The 20,823-nt window shown below is 38.3% G+C and overlaps 2 protein-coding genes across 6 annotated transcripts in view; one reads left to right on the plus strand and one right to left on the minus strand.

Annotated features, from left to right (window-relative positions):
- Positions 1-1,942: 1,942 nt before the first annotated feature.
- Positions 1,943-6,329, plus strand: rs1a (retinoschisin 1a). Its single transcript, XM_075470551.1, has 6 exons — positions 1,943-1,997; positions 2,353-2,378; positions 2,728-2,851; positions 4,782-4,923; positions 5,378-5,573; positions 6,177-6,329. The coding sequence occupies exons 1-6, from the start codon at positions 1,943-1,945 to the stop codon at positions 6,327-6,329; spliced, it is 696 nt and encodes a 231-aa protein (XP_075326666.1).
- A 1,457-nt stretch (positions 6,330-7,786) lies between these two features.
- cdkl5 (cyclin dependent kinase like 5) overlaps positions 7,787-20,823 on the minus strand; it is a 51,451-nt gene continuing 38,414 nt past the window's right edge. For 3 of the 5 annotated variants that reach the window (XM_075481215.1, XM_075481396.1, XM_075481129.1), the window contains 5 exons: positions 19,253-19,388; positions 18,485-18,590; positions 15,853-16,014; positions 13,657-13,899; positions 7,787-10,856 (listed from right to left, as the gene is read on the minus strand). In XM_075481215.1, the coding sequence (XP_075337330.1) occupies positions 10,449-10,856; positions 13,657-13,899; positions 15,853-16,014; positions 18,485-18,590; positions 19,253-19,388 (1,055 nt within the window). In that variant the 3' untranslated portion in view covers positions 7,787-10,448. The remainder of the gene's footprint in view (positions 10,857-13,656; positions 13,900-15,852; positions 16,015-18,484; positions 18,591-19,252; positions 19,389-20,823) is intronic. The other 2 variants (XM_075481298.1, XM_075481488.1) reach the window with 2 other exon arrangements.

Consider the following 20,823-nt stretch of genomic DNA (forward strand, 5'->3'; position numbering starts at 1 on the left):
AAAAGCAACAAAATACATTTACTGCGGTACTTTGTTGCAACTTTGAGGTACTTGTATTTAATGGGATTATTTGAAATTCATGCAGATTTATGCTTCCACTCCATTTAAGTTATTTGACACTTTTAGTTACTTTCAAGATAAAGATGATATATCAAGCTTTAGAATACAGCACATAATCAAATGATTTCCCAGTGGTTTGCAACCTTCAGTCATCTAATGTGTGTCGTAGGGTTCACTTTTCAGATGTCTCTGAGTTGTTAGCAACTAAACCAAACAGTCATTTTTCCCTTTAAATGTACTCTTATCATTTCATGTAATTAAATGTTCAAATAACCCAATACCTCATGATACATTGAAGCTTCAAAGAAGAAAAAAAAAAAAAAACTCCAGAAAACAGATATTTATATCTGGATTTTGCTCTTCTTTCCTGTCAGTATTCAAGTCATGATAACCTGTCCAGTTTAACTGTTTATGAAACTTTGTATTTAATGATTCAAACACTGACATGCTGCTTTCACACTGATGCTCCAGCATTTATAATCTGATTATCTCATACATGCCCTGTGATGGACTGGCGACATGTCCAGCGTGCACCCTGCCTCTCGGCCAATGACAGCTGGGATAGGCTCCAGCCCCCCCGCGACCCTGATTTGGATTAAGCGGATATAAAAAATGGATGGACGATCTCATATATATTAGTCAGTGAGACCAACAAACAAGGACTATCAATTGGATGCTTTGAAGTTATTTATTTATTTATTTTAAATACTTGTACTCCAGTGTGGAGTTTGCATGTTCTCCCTATATGTGGGTGAGTTTTATTCAGAAGCTCTGGTTTCCTCGCACTGTTGACCTTGTGATGGTCAGAGGATAGGCTCCACAGCCCTGTGGATTAAATTATAAACATTCACGGGTAAAAGCTTCCCACATTTATGCTTTTATCATATTACTTTTCCAACAGAGAAATAAACTGAAACTCATGGGTTTATCCCATTTAGAAAATTTCAATGGTGATTATTTGTAAACCTACATCAACACGCAGTCTAACCTCAGTGAGTCAAGTCAATATCACAGTTCTTTAATGCATAAATTATAGTGGAGAGCTGCACATAAATGTTGGAATTTCAATGTGTCAACTCTTTTCATATGATTTGTGACCAATAAAAATGAACAAATGTGCATCTCTAAATGTATTATATTCCTTGAAGATCCTGGAACAAACTCTTGGCAGTTATCAGTTGATATAATCTGATATATTTGTGGTAAAACAATAACAACAGTAATGTTTCACAGGAAGTACTTTTAATATACAACTTTTTCAATTTTTTACAATATTTTTCAAATTACTGCTGCTTGTTGTTTTTTTTCTCTTGTTACGTAGTAGAAAATGTCTAAGTGTTGTGACATTTTGTCTTTAACTTTACATTCTGCAGTAGCCTTAGCCTATGAGAGCCCCTCATTCACCCAAAGGGACACCTTCTGCCTTGTCATATGGATCACAAGGCCCAGCATGAGCATCACCACCCTCAAGGCCCCTTCAATCTCCTTTTCTTAAACACACACACACACACACACACACACACACATACACACACACACACACACACACACACACACACACACACACACACACACACACACACACACACACACACACACACAGAGAAATCATTTGTATCACTCGAGCCAGCTGCTTTTTGTTTTTCTTGCAGGATTTTTGACATGACCCCTGTGACTGCACAGTGATTTCCACTGACTTAAATGTCGTTGATGGTGTTGATGGTGGTGGGTGAACAGCTGTAGGAGGGGCTTTGTCAGATAAGGATGGCATTAGGTAAAGCCATTAGTGTCCTGTGGATTACTGTAATCCAGCCTCTCTATCACTGCTGGCTCGGTTGCTCACTCTTCAGTCGGTCCGGTCTGGTTTGGAGCATATTGGAAGATGGCTCTCAACGTGCTACATTTCCTGCTGGCTCTGCTTCTTCTAGGAGCTGACGGTACGATTTCAGTGCTTACAACCTGGTCTTTACTCAGCTGTTGAGTTGTGAATCCAAACCACAGATTTAGAAAGGTGAAGTCAGTTATCTTTAAAGTGTTTTCTGCTGAAAGAACCCTCATCATCAAATATGAACTGGTCCCTGAGTGAGATTTCAGCATTTTGATCAGTTTCTATTACTAACATTAATTATGTGTCTGCATTGGGTTTTTTAATGTAGTTAAAATGATAGATTCATGGAGAGATTGTGTTGTCATAATGGGTGACTTTTGTGTCCTAACAGCCTCTTTTCTATCCTTCTTTCTTCTGTACCTCGACGGCTGACTGTTTTTCTTTATGTCCATCTGGCTTGACAGTGTTCATCAGTATTCACGCTCAAGAGGTATGAAGAAACCTCAGGAACACAACAGAAAATAGATTGTATATTTTTTTAAAGTGGCATTGAATTAGATTTTTTTGGTCATCCCCCATGCCAAATATATCTCAGCCTGGACTAAAGCAATGTCACTACCATGGCCACTGGTCAATCTCAAAGTTTTACTGGGAAAATTTGCTGTACAATGAAAAATGAAAATGAAACATTTAATCGCTACTCCACTTTCTTTTCAGCATTTTTTTTTCCAAACCAGCTCTATTTAGAAAATGACAGTATTTGTATATGCATCTTATGTCTGATTATAATACGGTGATGATAATCTAATTGATAAATCGTTTTTCTTTGTTTATATGAGGCTGCTGTGACTGAAGCATGGCCCGGCACGTCTTGCAAGTGTGACTGTGATAGAGGAGAAATCCCGGCTGAGTATCCCTCTGTTAGGTCTGATTCTATGGTGAGAGGAGTGGATTGCATGCCAGGTATGAGCCACGTCACATAAAGTCTTACGTTTATCAAAAAATATATTCATGTGTTGTGATTAAATCTCTAATTGCTATTTTGTTTGTTAATAGTCAATGAATGGCAATGAAAGAGTGTGAGAAATGTATTTACACACAATGTTACAACAATGTTCCTGCTGTAAACAACAAGTGGACGCATGTAAAGTCTGATAAGACCAGAGTGACCAACCGCTTTGATTATTTTACTAATGAGAGATAAGCTGTGAATGGAGCGCTATATGCAGTTAATGTATATGCTGTGAGCTGAGACTCAGAGTGGACAAGGACAACAATATAATGCTGTATGTCTGATGCTTTGACCTGCTGCAGCCTGTTCATACAGCCCAGCAAGTATGTGCCTAAAACTAAAAAAAAACTGAAAATGTTCATATTTTTGGGGCTGAAACATCTAACAGTGAGGGCATTTTGCTTGAAAATGTATTCAAATTTCTCACCAAAATCTTAAATTCCTAAAGAGGATCAATAGATTTATTCACAAATAATCTTTAAAATGTAGATAAACTGGAGGTTTTAATGCTTGTACCTGATAACAATCCATCTATGATCGTGTGCCTGCATGAGTGCATTAGACTCCAGATTTGACGCCACAGGGTGGGACATGGTCCACTGGATATCCTCTGAGAAGGAGCTGCAGATGGAGCCACGAAAAGACACAAATACTATTTCAGCTGAAGCTGCAGAATCCTCTTGTTTTGTTGTTTCATTAACAGAAAATGGGGTCTGCATCTGGATTTTTATCTAAACAGCTCTCATATGTGACATCTATGAGATGTGGCAAGGTTTTCTATCTATACACACAAATTAATAATGTTAACGTGTTAACAACTTAAGTTATGAAAGAGAATGCTTGGTTGAAAATAAAACTTTCATTCTTTACTTTGGAGACAAAGATGCAAAATCATCAAAATGTAATCTCGTTACAACATCCGTTAGTCCGGTCATAATCTAGCATGAGCAGATGGAAGTATCACTTTTTTGCATCACTGTGAGAACTTCACAGCAAACCTCTGGTTTATTACCACTGATGACATATCTTAAGAGACAAGCACTTCCCTGTGCTGCATTAGACTGGTTGCTTCAGTCAACTGGATCCCATCCCTTGGTTTTTCAATTAATTCAGCCATGAATTAAGCCTGAATTAGCTCATTTTGGTGAGGATATACAGAGGGGAGGACCACAGAGGCATTCACATGGCTGTTATGTAAACACTTATCTGACTGACTCACACAGACTTCAGCTGTAAGCATCATAATACTGGGATTAGGCCTGATGCGACCCTTACTCAGATAGGCTTAAGATAGTAAACAAGAGAGCAGCTACTTCCACTTCAGTTCTTGTTTTGTGAATCCATAACTAAGGATTTTTTCTGCTCATGTCTGGCTCCCCCCTCATTCGAAAATGCACAGTATATTTAGTGAGCCACAAAAAGAAAGGGCAGCTTGAAAGCCACATGGATCTAAAGCCATAGAGAGTAGAGTATGGCCATCTGTCTGCCTGCTGCCCTAATGGAAATCACTGATCTGTCACTGTGGTGACTTAAACTGCAGGCTTTTAGGATGGAATACAGGTCATTCTGGGGCTGTTAACAGCGGGGGCCCTGGGAGCCAGAGGGTCCGAGGATGGGAGTCAGCAGGGGAGAGGACAGAACCGAAAGGATCGAGAGTTAAGAATCCAGATAGGCTTAGTGATGATCATTTGCTGGTTATGTTTCAGTGGTTTACTGCTTAGCTGTAGCATAAAGCTGAAGCTGTTTATGTTCCATCTCTTTGGCTGGTGACTTTAAAATCTGTCCATCCAATCCAGGAACCTCTTTAAGTGGGAAAAAAAAGAAAAAAGAAATAGTGTTTTTTTTCTGTAAATGTAATTGATTAATTTGCTTCACTTCCAGAGTGTCCTTACCACAGAGCTTTTGGCTTTGAGGCTGGATCTGTGAACCCAGACCAGATCACCTGCTCCAACCAGGACCAGTACAGTGGCTGGTTCGCCGCATGGGTCCCAAGCAAAGCCAGGCTCAACAGCCAAGGCTTTGGGTATGTGCACACCAACATCTTGAAAGAGATTTTTTCCCTCTTCTTTATTTTTCTATTTTCAATAATAATAAAAATAATTATCTAAAAATTTTAACATGAGCCTGTGTGAACCTACGTCACTGATAGTAAATATAGAGGTTATTGTGGCTGTTTTAGTTTCCATTTTACACTTAAAAAATTTCTTCCCATGTCACAAAAATATGGACACACTGGGTATTTAACCTAACATAAATCTAATAAATCCATACGAATAACATTCAGTACATAGATATATTTGCAAAGTTATAGGGGAATTCTCGAGTCTCAGGATTTTTTTTATCAAAGAGATTTTGAGACACATAGAAGATCGCAGGTTTAGATAATGAAATTTGTTGTATCTAGATGACAAGAGTGCTGTATTTTGGCACACTTTACTATGTCACTCACTGTGCAGGTGTTTGTGATTCTCCTCCAGCTGCGCCTGGCTGTCCAAGGTTCAGGATAACGTTCAATGGCTGCAGATTGACCTAAAGGAGGTGATGGTTGTGTCAGGGATCCTCACCCAGGGTCGCTGTGACGCCGAGGAGTGGATCACAAAGTACAGTGTTCAGTACCGCACAGACGACAAGCTCAACTGGATCTATTACAAGGACCAAACTGGAAACAACAGGGTCAGTTTACCACAGAACCCCCCCCCCCCCCCCCGAAACAAAAATTACATACTGTAGATCATGACACTATAAATGTATGTTGAAAAAAAAAATCAAATTCTAAGTATGGTAACATAATGTCATCATTTCTACAAATATAGTAATTAGGAACATTTTTAGAAATAAGAGCTAAATTCTATAACTTGATTTCATAGAAAAATTGATATTTATATATGATAGATATATGTGAAATTTTGCATAAATACACAATATGGCCATCAATTAAATGTATAGAAGAATCTGATAAATGTTCAAATGCGTTTTGTGAAAAAACTGATTTCCCACAAAACTGAATGTTATGGTTCAGAATGACATGCTTTCATACACGTAGCTCCATGGTGGAATTTGTTATCGCAACTTTTTTGATATTCCATAATTAGTATAAAAATATTTAAAATCAAAAGTTTTATAGGTTTACCTTTTTAATTCTTTTAACAGAAATAATAATTTCTATTGGCTGTGCAGGAGTAGAAGAAACAATAAAGATTTCAGCACAACAGTGTTACTCCCTTCTGTCAGTTTTCACTAACTTCACCCTGTACTCATCTTTCTGTACCTCTTCAGGTGTTTTACGGAAACTCCGACCGCTCTTCATCTGTACAGAACCTCCTGCGACCGCCCATCGTGGCACGCTACATCCGCATCCTCCCTCTGGGATGGCACACACGCATTGCTTTGCGCATGGAGTTGCTGATTTGCATGAACAAATGCATGTAAACCCCTCCTCCTGCTATCCCCGAGGCCTTGTCTCAAAGGTGTGTGACTATGTATCCGCAGATATGGCTCCCTCATAGCAAGTACACCCTAAAATATTCAGCATGGAACCTTTTTACAACTGACATGATTCTATTAGGACAGATTTGTTTGATATGTACAGCAAGCTTTTATTCACTGCACTCTGCATTGTCTGGGCTAAACCAGCCCCCCCCAGAGGCTTTTGAGAGTTCTCAATAGGAGGCTCCATTTGCAATGAAATAGCACAAATTCAAAGCAATAATTAGCAATTCAGAAGCAGATGTAGTGTTGCTATGGAGGATGTAGCCACAGATCTGAAACAAGCCCTTCCAAAACATTTGTGTTGTTGGTCAGTGGTATATGATGATATAAGATTTTTTTGCTTCCCCTGATATGTGATTGTAACTGGAAATTTATACTTATCAGCAGTTCTTCTGTCCTTTTTTACCCTAAATAGTCTAGTGATACTCAGCATTTTACTACAGTGAACAAATTCCATAAAATGTCCAAATATACCAGTTAATTCGTCCCTATGACCGGTTTTATTTTTGTCCAAAGCCAAAGCTTGTTAGTTGTCTTTGATTTTATTCAATTTTAAATCAGTTTATTCATAACTATTTATTATTTGGTGCCAATTCACAATTAAGTCATGTCAAGGCACTTTAAAGATACAGCCCAATTCAGTCCAGTTATAATTCAATCTAATTAATTGTAATCCAGTTATTATCCAATAAAATTAAAATCATTATAAACTGATTCAGTTCAACAATACAATTTACTACATTTTGATTCTATCTTTCCAAAAACTATTAAAAACACATTATTAAGCCTAACTTCCCCCCCTCGACAACTTTCATTACAAAGAACAAGAGCACTAAGGTTTTTTTTTGGATTAATTAACACTTGAAAATAAGCCCAAGAATTTTTAAGTTATCACAACCTTTACTTATTTTTCTAAAATAAACGTAGATAACTCTGACCCCGCTTTTGTCTTTGGTCAAGGACTCATGATATTTATTGTGGAATCATGGAAAAGAGGGAATAATGCTTATTTTTCTTTAAACACGCTGGATTCCCTTCCTGTGTTCTTAATTTCGATTTTTTTTTTGTTAACACCTGTTTTTTTTTTTTTTATTCATCATTCAGGCATTTTTTGAAAAGTGCCAAGGAGGGGTATTCAAAGACTGAGCAATGGAAGATTCACTGTCGTGATTTGGTGTTGTGGTAACCTCCTTTTCTTTTTTTCGGGAACATTTCGGGTCAGTTTCGCATGGTGCTTTGAGAATCCCTTGCAGAGTTCTACATGCTCTGATGATGTGTTCTTTCTTGTATCTTTAAGAAATTTCCTTGATTAAATTCATACATACTGTACATGTCTGTATTCAAATTGTGTCTGTCTTTTTGGCAAAAAACAAGAAAACAACAAATCACATCAGCCGTTCAAAAATGTACAGTTGGCATTTATTATGAGACCCTACCATATTGAAATTAGAATGGTCAGTATAGATACAATCTGTTATTTCTATTTACACCCTGTCAGAAGTGAGAAACAGCTCGATGAAAAAACAACTGATGTTTTAGGAAACACATTCATATTTGTGAACAAAAAGTTGTCTTCTTGTCTCAGTGTGTGGGACTTGCTGGGAGTTGAAGCCTTCATTTCCATCAAAGTGTTGAGTCATGAGCTGATGTAAGGCTTCGGTCAATGGCAAGGCAAGTTTTGTCATTGAGGATGTAAAGTAAACCCACATCAGCAGACATCTACAATCATTGGCAATTAAAGTTCTTCGTATTGCACAACATGGGACAGTTTTCATATGATCAGGGATTAATTGCAGAGGATAAATATATTGCAGATTGATGTCTAAACATTATGTGGACACTTAGTTTAATCCCAATATAGAGCAGGAAATTCTTCTCCGTGCTATATTTGACTCTAGTTTACCCTCAGGTTTGATTTGGCTGCATCGGTATCTTTCTCAGTGTTATTGCTTTCAGTCAGCCCTGTAGTATATTTGTTTTGTTTCAAAAGTATGCCAAATTGTACTTCTAGTCCAAAAAGGTGTCAAAAATTTTCCTTCACTTTATTCTTTCTTTCAGTAATTAAGAAAAAAAAACTTAAAAAAAGCAAAACTGTCATGCTTTGATATCTAAAAGGCCGAAGGAATGAAATGCTTTGCTTAGGCCACAAATAGCATTCTGTTCTACAAAAGTTAGCTTTTTCAAGGAGCAAATGCCTTCATAAACACTCACGTTGAAAGATTTTATCCCCGATCATGACTGCCGATGTTGAACATAATGCAATCAAGAACATAAAATACTGATGTACGAAAAAGGATACACAGAAAATCTCGATGAAACAAGTTTTAAAAATGCACACAGAAAATGTCGACATGTATTAAAGGATAAGTTTAGCGTTATTCCAATGATTTATATTGTCAGCAAAGTCCTGATGGTTATTCTGATGGTTGAGTACATTTATTTTTTTGATTCATTTTTCTACTCAATATTTCAGGAGCAATTTGGACATGTTCTTCTATTAGATTCATGTGAAAGCCGGATTTGAAAATCTAAGACTGTGATTTCATATGAAATAATACAGTTAATAATTCCTGCTGTAATTCTTTACAAAAAGGCTGCACGTCATTACGGCCCCCCGTCATGTTTCGGATGTCTACAGTAATACTAACACTACAGGTTTTGCCACACGGCTGACTTAATGCAGGAGGACCTACAAAGGCTCCTTCTCAGATACCAAATGATTTTAATTCTACACTCATAATAATAATAATAATAATAATAACTAAACATAGTTATAAAAATGAAATGGCATTTCTGACAGAATTTCTGACAACATTAAAGCATAGACAGGTTTGTTCTTTAAACTCTCTTATGACTTTTTGAAAAAATCTTAAACCCTTTCAAAGTTCTCTCTCATGTTTGTTAAACCTCTGTTTAAGAGGCTAATCTCTCTGATGGACGTGAGAGATGCCCGTTATACTTGCTGTTAAGGCTCTAGACAAACCCAACATGGCAGCATGGAGCTAGAAAGCGGTTGACATTGATAAAAGAACCTGGCGACACAAAATGGGGCTTACTTTAAAATGGTGACACCTGAAGGGACAATAAAGTGTGCTGACAGTTACAGTATATAAAGCACAGAGCCTAACAGTCTCACTCTGGCTGATCTGCTACTGAGCCCTGTTGATAAATATAGCCCAACTTGTCACAAAACTTCAAACTGATGTCATGAAGGTGATGGTCAGATCTGAACTAGATGTAATGTCAGAGATTTGATGTATTCATCAGTATTTCTTTTTACAATTTGATGAAACAAACAGAAAAAGGGAAAAAATTTAACACAACATAAAAAATTGTAAATAACATCATTTGAACAAAAAAAAAGAAGACATTCACCATTATTAGATATTCCTTGTGACATATTGTATTATCAACACATAAATATCTATGCATTTCTCTGAGTCGAAACTAAAGCTCTTGCAATTACACATTTAATCCTAAATTACCTTATAATATTCCCATAAAGCCTACATACTGTGTCATTTATAGCTTATATCCTTGAATTTAAAACAAATAAATATTTAATAAATAATATCGATATAAATCTTTCTTTTTTTCAATTTTATTTTTTGCTATTATCAAATATCAGAACTTGAAAAACATTTGAGTCTATTGGCCACTGGTGTGACAGCATCTGAAGAGTTGCAGTAGTGTCCTGTGAGCAGAAGATGGCAGCAAACAGGCCACGTAGGCAGTGTCTCCTTGACAGGAAAAATGGTCTTATTCTGATGTAAGTCGAGAGATAATAACAGCCGATGCAGTACTGGCATCCTGATAAGTTGCAGGCCCTTCCCTGTCTTTATCTCCCTACATGACACTGTAATCGATGTTTGGCTTGTCAGCGTCTAGACTTTTTAGATTTCAGAGACGTGAGAATCAACAGATAATAATATTTCTGGATGAGGACTTGATCCAATAAAGTGGGCTTCTCTGTGAATTTTTCCTCCAGTTCCAAGATCTCTGTGTCTGCCAGGTGCAACCAGGCTGGAGCCATATTGGAGGAGGTATGGTTTGTAGGTGTTACAGGGCTGTCTCCTTCAGGTCATTGAGGTTTGGCATCCTGGTGCGGGACGCTCGGGTAAAGGTGGGTCCGTTCTGCCCCGGTTTGATGCCCAGTTGTTCAGGTGTGAACTGAGCACCCTCCGCTCGTTGTAAAGCGGACACATGCCAGCTAGATTCGATCTGTCCAGGAAGGGGGTAGCTGGCCTTGCGGTTTTTAGCCTGGCTGGAGCTGCTCACTCCTGAGTGACCCCTGCTCTCGGTGTGTCCTCGACCCTCGGGGTAGCCTGCTTTGGAGGAGGGCTGAGGTGTGTTGGGGAGGGCACCTTGGAAGCGGAAGTCTGGAGGAGGTGGAGGAGGAGGCTGTCCTTGAGTTGAGGATGAAGGGGAGAGATGAAGGAGTCGACGGAGTGACTTGAGGGGTTGGCTCTGGCAGGACGGACAGAGAAACACTGATAAGGATATTTAGATCATTTCTTGAAATACAAAAATCAGATGAATTAATCGGTTTGTCAACGTGTCATTCACATACTAAAGACATACTTATGTAAGAGAATCTCATAAAGTAAAGTTTGAATAATTGTTGCTGTTTTGTAATGGTCATGAAGCAGCATTAACAGCAAAGAGTTCCTATGGGACTCACATGAGGAAACAATAGCCATTTTGATGATACAACCTTATCTCCAAACTACTGGGCTACTGTGTAAATGCAAATAAAATCAGAACCAAGTGATTTGTAAATCATTTCAATCATTTTGAATTTGTTCCCTGCAAAAGTCTAAAAAAAAGTTTATACAGGGCCATTTTTTATTGCTTTGTGGCATCACCTCTTCTTTTCGGAGCATGTATTTTGGAAAAAAGAGGCCAATTGCTGAATTGTCAAGTGAAAAAGGTTTCCCAATCTTGTTAGATTTGGAATTTCAGCTGGTCAATAGTTCATAAATGATTAATAGTCCTGCTTCTTTTTCTTTGATAGCTGAAGATCTAAATATTTTCAGTAAGTGACAGGTTTGGACTGCAGGCAAGCCAGTTCAGACTCTTTTGCTACACAGTCATGCTATTATTAGATGTGCAGAATGCAGGTTAGCATTGCCTTTCTAAAATCCAAAAGGCTTTTCTCGAAAAAGTTGTCATTTGGAGCTGCATTTACAGTATGCGTGTATCATTAATGGAGCCCTCACAGATGTTACACATGCCATGTACATTAATGCACCTCCAGACCATCATAGACGGTGGTTTGAGAAGTGTGCACTGATAAAGTTTTCAAAAAGAATTTCAAATTTTAAGTAATCAAGGAGTTTTTAACCTTAGCTCAGTCAAGTCACAAAAGTCTTCTTCTTGTTTTTTTTTTTTTACATAGTTTTAACTTGTATTTGTGGATGGAGCGTGTTTTTCAGAGCCCATGAAGTGATTCCAACAATAGAAAAGGGTTTGATTTTAATGGTGGCTCGGAGCCTGAAGATTACTGCCATACAGTTTCGATTTTCAGCCTTGTTCTTTGCCTTATGTTATTTCTGCCATGTTTCTCAGTGATTTAATGCTACCATATATTGGATGTGATAAAACCCTCAAATTCTTTGCAATTAGTTGTATATAAACATTCTTGAATCAATTGTTTCCCCTCTCGTTCTGCATTGTAGAATTGAGGTACTGAAGTGGTGAATCCTTCCCCACCTCTTCTTCTGAGAAGGTCTCTGAAATGTTTCTTTATATACTGACCTGTTGCCAGTTAAACTAATTAGTTGCTGCAGGGATCACATTCAAAATGAGGGATTACAAATGTGGAATAATGCTCAGTTTAAACATTTGCTATCTTTGTACTCGTTTCACTTAAATACATGGTGTAAATTGTTGTATTTTATTCAGTAATGTAGATCAAAGCCAGATTGGCTAAAAAGGAGCATTCCTGGTGGGTCACTTAACAGCTGGGCTACATTTTGACTGCACACCGTCAGGATCGCATCAGATGTTATGGACGCAGTCCCTAATTGTCTAAACTAGTTGATACCACACAGTCTGACTTCAGAAGTTCTTTTATCATGTCAAGATTAACAGAGTTAGGAAAAGGAGAAAATAGACGATATAAAAAATGCAAGGAGGGGCAGAAAAGCTCAGGTTTATGAAAAAATAAAAGAAAGGTGCTAGTGAGTGAGGCAGCATCATTTTTCACCCCAGGACAAATGAGCACAGGAGTGGCGACACTAGGCAAAGAAATAGATGATGATGAATCTGGTAATTACTGTGAAACGTCACATTGTCAGTATGATGCCAAGAAAAATATCAAATCACCAGTCACATGATGTTCTTCAAATATCATTTGAAGAAGAAATATTAATCAGGATCTCTAAAGATTTCAAGCATGAGCTGCTTGTCCAATAAAAGAATCTCTTTAAATGTTTTCGTAGCCTTTGAATAACCCAGTACCCTAATGAGAATGATAATAAACCTGAAATTAGTCATAAAGACTTTCACTGCTGCGACAAAAGGTAAGAGATCGATTTAAACAGGGAATACAAATATGTTATTGCAGTTTAGTTGAAAACAAACAATATGCAATGATGGATTCTAAATAATATATACATGTTTAGACTCTGATGCTTACATTAGTAGATACAAAAGACAACAGAGGTCTATCAGGTTAATCAGAATAAGATAATTTAACATATTGCAGTTGTATCTATATATTTCAGAAATATATGGTTATTGCCTTTATATAAATGATCAAAAGCTAAATAATAGGTTAAAGTTGTTTAACAAATAACTCACTGGGTCAGGAGAACACGAAGGCCTTTATGTTAAGGTGTACTGACAATGATGCAGTGATTAACAAAACTGCAGAAAACAACATACAGCTTAGACTGAACTGTAATAGTAGACCTAATTCCAACTTAAATAAGGGCTACCAAAAAAAAAACTGCAGGATAGAAAAAAACTGAACTGTTGTACAAAGCATCCCAGCATTTTTTGCCAGTCAGGTTATAAACTGCTCTCTGGGCTGTATGTCAGTGTACAATCTCAGTCATCCAGGACATTGGTAATCCTAAAATCTTGAATAAGGGCAACTGGACTTGTGTGTCACCAAAACCACCTGACCAATGTGTGAAACTAAAGTCTTTTGGATGAGAGGTGAAATATCTTCAAGAACTAGGAAAAGAAGTCCATTTGCCCTAATTCAAGCTCATGGGATTTCTCCAACTAACAAAACCCCAAATTTAAAGGAAGCACATACCTGAGAGTGAGAATCCACCTGCTTGTCTGGTGGCCATTCATTGACTCTCTCCCTCTCTCTCCCCCTCTCCCTCTCCCGCTCCCTCTCTCTCTCCCGCTCTCTCTCCCTGTCTCGCTCTCTGTCCCGGCTCTGTTCCCGGTCTCGGTCTCGGGATCGCTCACGGTTTTTCCGACGGCTACTGTGGTGAGACGACGACTTGGAACTCCTCTGAAGGGACAGATGTTCTTGTCCATTTCCAGTAACCTGACAGTTCAGAAAAAAAAATGGATGTCAACAAATCTTCAAAATATCGACTGACTGTAAATTTTGTGAAAATATCTACAGTAGCCAGTGACCTATAATTAAACATGAGACATCCTGGAGATGTTCTACATGCACACCCCCCCCCCCCCCCCCCCCCCCCTGTAGCAGCAACAGACAAAACACAAGTAGGTGATGATGGTGATTAGTAATGACCTTGTACATGAAAGAATGCAGCAGTTCGAAGCTCTTAGTTTTCACCAACTACAATCACAATGAGGGTGAACTAATAGTTCATCATTTCTGTATCAATTATTGTGTCGAATAGCTTGGAATGATGGATAAACCATTCGTTCAAATTGATGTTTTGTCCGATCAAAATGACAAAAATAAAAACAGATCAAATTCAGTATGCAATACCTAACACAGAGAAGCGGCCAACTTTGATTATATGTTTAATCAGTCATTTTTCTGGGGCACAAAAATTGTAAAATATAATTCTTTAATATAAGAACATATGTCTAATTTATCTAGGTTTTATAAATTCAATATAGGACCATTAATATAAATACACCCATGGCTTCCTGTGGACAAATCAATGGGCCCACATCATAGAGGTTTGGATAAAGCTCCAATTTCTCACAACGCAGGAAGCAGAACTAGAATTTGATGAAACAAAACTCACTTTCATTTTCTGCAGTCAAGTGAGTTATACATCACCATCGACAGAGAGGATATTGTTCAAGAAAGTCCTTGCTCTAAAATCATCTCTTTCAAGTTTTCACCAGACAACATGGACAAAGAACAGCCTTCGGGAGGAAAGGTTTTTGGTCAGATGAAACGATGATCCAATTGTTTGGCTCCAAAACCCAGAGAAATCTGGATGAGTAAAGGTGAGGCCTTAAGCCACCAAACCACTGACTGTTAAGTGAGGTGGTGTCAGCATTGTGCTTTGGTTTGGTTATGCTGCCAGTTGATCTGGTAATTTGCACAAAATAGACTGGGTTTCCAAACAGGATGATGAACACAAACGCACATCAGAACTGGTTCTATAATGGACAAATCAAGCTAATATTTAGCTTTTCACAACTCCTTCTTTGAGTCCTGACTTGAACCCTTAAAATTTGTGAAATGTGTTTGTGCATCAACCAATTTAACTAAATTCCGCCACAACTACCAAAAAGAGTTACAAAAAAATATCAAAATCAGACATGAAACCAAGTATAGTGGTGTCTTTATCTGTCATCCTTATCCTCTATAGATTGTGAACTTGTTTACCCATTTTTTAATCTATTAAAGATGTTGCACAATCATTCTGCCCCAGAAAAAGAGAGTTCACTGAAAACCAAAAATATATGTTCACAATGACTGTTTGCAAACTTTGGTCTTGAACTGTATTACATTATTATTTAGTAACTGACTTAAACAATAATCCGATGATCAGTTACTAACCCATGAAAAGAGTTTTAGTGATGCTAATAGGTAGTTCTAGGTATTCTTAAACTTAGAATTTGCCAAATGTCTAACAGGTATGATGAGCTACAATCAACATTTCCATCCAGCTCCAGAAATGGCAAATTTTCCAAACAATGAATTATCTCAAACAAATATAACATATTTTTCAAGTATGACACTGGATTTGTGTGTTTCTGTGCTGGAAATCTTCACGGTCCTGAAATGATACAATATGAAATTGTCTCACAAACAGCACAAACTGCAGCATGGAATCAGTGTTTTTCAATGCAATCTGAGTGCCAGGTGACTGCATCTGACATACATTACAGCAAGACAAATGGATGCACAAAAGGCGTGCAGTTTTAGACTCTGAACATATTTGAAATCCTTTCATTTTGAAAAATGTCTCAATCAGTCAATCAACTTCTGAGAGGATTTCAAAGAAGGTTCGGTGCGTGCAGTGTCAGTCAGCATGCAGCCGAAGTGTTGAGGTTAGATTACTGGTGAGGCAGGGTAGGGCGCGGTAGGCTGATGTTGTACCATAGGCGAGGCCACTACAGGTAGGACTTTGACAGCTGAGTTGTGCTTTAAGCTATTCTTAGAGCTAAAAAGGGGGAAAAGGCTTTTCTTGATGCAGGGGTTCCTCCCGTCCTCCATGTCCGTCTGTGGAGGAGAAGACGCATAGCCACAACCTTCAAACAACATGTCTGATAGTAAACAGGAAAAAAGGCTGCAGGGATTGATCATAACCTTCTTAGGAAATATAACTTCACAAGAAACATGGATTTAAAAGGGATTGATACTTGATCAGAGGGGATCAGAGAGGGTAGAAAATATCGTGCCTTGTTTTCTCAATTCTGGAAATTCTGCGTGTTATAAAAATTGAAGAAATAAGTCACACATGTTGTTGGGAAATAAAACCAAATCCCAAGTTTCTACCTGCATTGAACTGAGTAAATGTTTCCATTCATCCCTAAAACGAATTAGGAGTGTTACAAGACTGAAAAATATCAGAAAATAGGTTAGGCACACGACTATAAAGAATTTAGAGCCAAGTGAAATGAAAACAAATTCAGCAAACTAATAATAATAATCCCGTTACACAAGTTTATGGTTGACTGGAGAGATAAAATATAAAACTAAAACTAAAACAAAACACATGTACCAGTGAGGACACTGTCCATTATGACTTCCATTGTTAAAGCTTCAATTGCACTCTAAAATCCTTTAATGTCACTCTGTCCTCTTCTTCTATAGCGGCTTTATTTTAGAAGTGGATGAAAATATAATTTGTTAAACAGTTCTGTGAAAATGTGGCAAAATGCTCTAATTTTGGTTAAAAGCTCGACCTTTTCAGGTGAACACGGACGTTTGGGAGAGTAATTTTACATGGTTACCTTCATTGTCTCTTTCGTGTATGTTTTGCTGAGCTGGAGCTTTTCACTAATCTGTTTAATTGTGTTCCCACACTTCAGCCAATATTCTGTTGAGTTAACATTATTATTACCAAGTATAGCCGCTTTCGGACTGTAGGAACCTTTGGCAGTTCTAATAACCTTTTAATCCGCGGGGCCGTTTTCTCCCGTGTTCGGACATACAGGAACTCGGGGCTATCTCCCTTAGTTCCTATAACTATTTAGCTCCTTCTCCAAGGTCGGGTCTTTTCATGGTTCTATAGAACGAATCTGACGGAGGTGTTTGGTGGTCGGTAGCTACGCCCCATGTCATGCTATCACGGCTGAAATGTTTCCTCTTAGGACACGGACACAACCTGCGGGTGTTTAATAAGTTAAACTTACACGTTGTCTCCTTTGTCTGCAGCGCTTTGCTCTCCTTTCTTCCTTCATGAAATGAAAAAGTATCGTCTCCTGACTCTCTCTGTGCTCTTCCAGCCTCGATATTAGACGCCTGATGCGATCGTCCATGATTAATATCACCATCATGCAGACCATGTCTGCGCACTTCCGTTGGTGGTCTGCGTGTGTCTGTCGCGTAGTCAGGATTTTTTTGAGGTGCACGAGAACGCGCGCAGAGCCTCTGCGTGGGGGAGTGGTCAAGATTTTGACGCTCGCAGAGGCTCTGCGTCTGAGCGTCAGAGGCTTTGCGTCTGAAGCATAAATCAGGCTTAAAGGGCAGATTATAGTTCTGCGTCTATCGTCTTGACGTGTTGCTTTGCTCTGGTCGCGAACCACTTTTCACGTTATGGTTCTGCAACCATAATGACTCTCGCGAGTCGCGAGAACTTCGGTGGGGGGAGTGTATACATTCCGCTGACACGCTGATTCTGGTCAAAACAACAATGGCGCGTCTGCAAGATGCTATGGAGATGGATATGGAGTTGCTCGACCTTGAAGAAGAAAGGATTCTGCTATTGGAGTTGGCGAAAAGACGAAGGAGGAAGCGTAGGTGGTCTGTACGCCCGTTGAACCAGCCCAGGGAAGAGACTGGGGAGTTTGCTACACTTGTTAAACCCGGAAAAGCACACCGAGGACCAATCACAGCCGCTTTTGTCTGCGCACTTCCGTTGGTGGTCTGCGTGTGTCTGTCGCGTAGTCAGGATTTTTTTGAGGTGCACGAGAACGCGCGCAGAGCCTCTGCGTGGGGGAGTGGTCAAGATTTTGACGCTCGCAGAGGCTATGCGTCCGAGCGTCAGAGGCTTTGCGTCTGAAGAATAAATCAGGCTTAACACGTCACTGACGCAGACGGCTGCGCGCGCCGCATCAGTCCCTATCAGCCCCGACTCATGTGCGAATGCAGACTAAAACAGAAGGACAGTTATCAGAACGAAATTCGAGTAGGACAGTTCTGATAACTACGTTCCTATAACTACTCTGTCCGAAAGCGGCTATGATGGTAGAGATTATGAAAGTAACCCATGGTGTAATAAATAAGAATAACTCATTAGCACATCAGATGATTAATATAAGTCTTCACTTGAACGGTAATTGCATAATTACACATCAATGATGGCAGAAAATTGACAAATAATCATTTTAAACTGCTCCATTCTGAAAACCCCTGTTGATCCGTGTTAGCACTCAGATATACTTAAAAGCAAGGGAAAAAAGAACTTGGAATTAGCAAAAATATTTTGGCATGCTCTACATGTATGACAGCATAAAAAAGATCTTACGATTTGTGCCTTTTTCTTTTTCTTTTTAATGGCTCTGAAGAAGCCTTGTTTTTCCTTTTCTTTGGTGGGCTCTGGAGGATTCATGACCATCGCTTCTGCTGCACTCCTGCAGAGGACATGTGGAGAGGTTTCTTGTCATTACAAGCTCAGGATTAAATGGTGACTTTCTCTAAAAAGTGTTTCAGACGTCTGAGAACAACCCAACTACTGGAGACGAGGTGAAAAAGAGCAAACCTATATAGTACAAAACAGAAAATAGCTACTGAAAAACAGAAGCACAGTGAAAGATTTTAACTTATGCTGAATTAGTCAATTCAAAGCCTGTTTATTTTGACTGTAAAAACAGTTTTTTTTTTTTCAATTAAATAGCATTGCTGCAAGATAGTAGATAATGTATTTTCTTTCTGTGATTAAAGAGTTTATATCTTAATAGTAATACAACTGAGTGATCTTGAAAGATCTAGTAGATTTTAATTGGTGTTAATGACAGACCTTCATGAGACAGTGAGGAAAAAACATGTCAAAATGTTTGACGTGGAGGAGGAATTCCATATATAGCAAGAAAAGTATCAAGAAAACCTTTTTTTTTTCATAAACTTTTTTTCTTCCTTCAGTGTGTTGCATCTCAAAGGCATTGTCCACTTTACAGCAGATACGAACTGACTGACTGTATTTTTAGTATCTTTTGCTGAAAAGTCGCATTAGTTTCCCCTCACGCTCTGATTGTACGTACATTGTACACGGTCAGCTCAACATATCAGTTCTCACCAGTCAAAAGCTGTCTGGCGTTTGGAGTGGTTCGCCATGGCAACTGGGTCACTGGCTACAACAGGTACCACTGGTCCTCGACCCGGACCGACACCTTCATGGAAAGAAGAGGAGTTATCCGGTCTGGGAGAAGGGACTGAGGAGAAACAAGGAGGAGAGAAAATAATTGAAAGTGCATATTTCTACTGCTTTTAGTGAGGAGCATTTGCATTTAAAGGGAGAAGACTTTTCCTCTAAATAATCTGTGATGTCTAACAATATGTTTATTGCTGATATTTGCGATGCAAATTATACCTGAGCAAATATTTCGCCTCTTATATTTTAGATACCTCCTTGTTTCATTGTTAAACAGAATGCAAAATGACAATGATGGGAGGGAATCTTTATTAACTGATTTTCACAAATTTATGTTATTAATTCAACTTTGAAAACCCAGTATTTGGCTTAGTGCTTGACAAATTTATAAGAGCAAATCTGCGAAATCAATCACTGCAAGGGAAAATGATTTCTAATTACATGGTGGAGGGAGGTCATGGTGATCCACAGCAGCAAACATTGTGATTTAACAATCAACTATCTTTTGAACAGCAGAAATCATGTAATGTAACTAGTTATTTTGAAATATACCACAAAACCAGAGAAACTGCCCAAATTTTCTGTCAAACTTTTTTTTATTGAAAGAGGCCTTTTAACTTCTTGTCACGTCTTTGGACCTGTCACACCATAAAAAAAGACCACTAAATTTGGTCCTTTAAACCTGTCCTTTTGGCCCTTGTTTTATATAGCACAGCTTTTAGATATGCCTTCTTACTGCTTCTTTGGTCACAACTCAACATTTCATCAAGCAGTTGTGCTGCATTTATCAAGACAAAACTTCAAGAAGTCTGTTTTGACTTTTATTTGCCTTTAGGCCAACAACACTGGATGAGCACATCAGATTAAATGATCAGGACAGTGCAGGGTTGTTTATCATCTATATCTTGTACTTTGTCTGCTTTTAACTCTTTAATGAACTTATTGAGAGACAAGCAATGGATAAAATTGTTGCGTTTTTTTTGTTTCCTTGGAGCAATAATGATGCCATGCCATTATAGCAATAATGCCATAACATGTAGTCACTTTTAGCCTTATATGCCTAAACCAAGTTGTAGCTCTAGCTCAGGCAGGTGTACTTTCACAAATTATGAATAAGATACATTGTGACTCAAAATGTTCTCGATCCATCAATAGAGCGGGACATTAAAGAGCAAATCTATATAATAACATCACTTTTTTCTTTTTCTTTTTTTTTAAATCAGGCTAATTCTGCAGTTATACATGGATGCTAATATCTGTCAATTCATGGACAAACTGGAAATGTTGTAAAGCCTTAGATGAATCCTGCTGAATGATTGTCCCTTCAGTCTCAGCTGTGAACATGGTTATCATTCGTACTGTACGTCCATATTATACACTTATCATTGTAACTGTAAGTTTGCTGATGTGATCATTAAGCTCAAAGAACCACTGAGACAAGGTGCAGCTTCGCAGTGTTGCAAGCAAATCTGACTCTAACATTTGTGCTTATTTTT

Source organism: Odontesthes bonariensis, chromosome 1, assembly GCF_027942865.1.
Source record: "Odontesthes bonariensis isolate fOdoBon6 chromosome 1, fOdoBon6.hap1, whole genome shotgun sequence".
Classification (NCBI taxonomy): Eukaryota; Metazoa; Chordata; class Actinopteri; order Atheriniformes; family Atherinopsidae; genus Odontesthes; species Odontesthes bonariensis.

Coding starts and splice junctions, on each gene's coding strand:
- rs1a (XM_075470551.1), top strand. CDS start 1,943: ATGGCTCTCAACGTGCTACATTTCCTGCTGGCTCTGCTTCTTCTAGGA. Junction 1,998..2,352: donor GCTTCTTCTAGGAGCTGACG/GTACGATTTCAG, acceptor CTGGCTTGACAG/TGTTCATCAGTATTCACGCT. Junction 2,379..2,727: donor TCAGTATTCACGCTCAAGAG/GTATGAAGAAAC, acceptor TGTTTATATGAG/GCTGCTGTGACTGAAGCATG.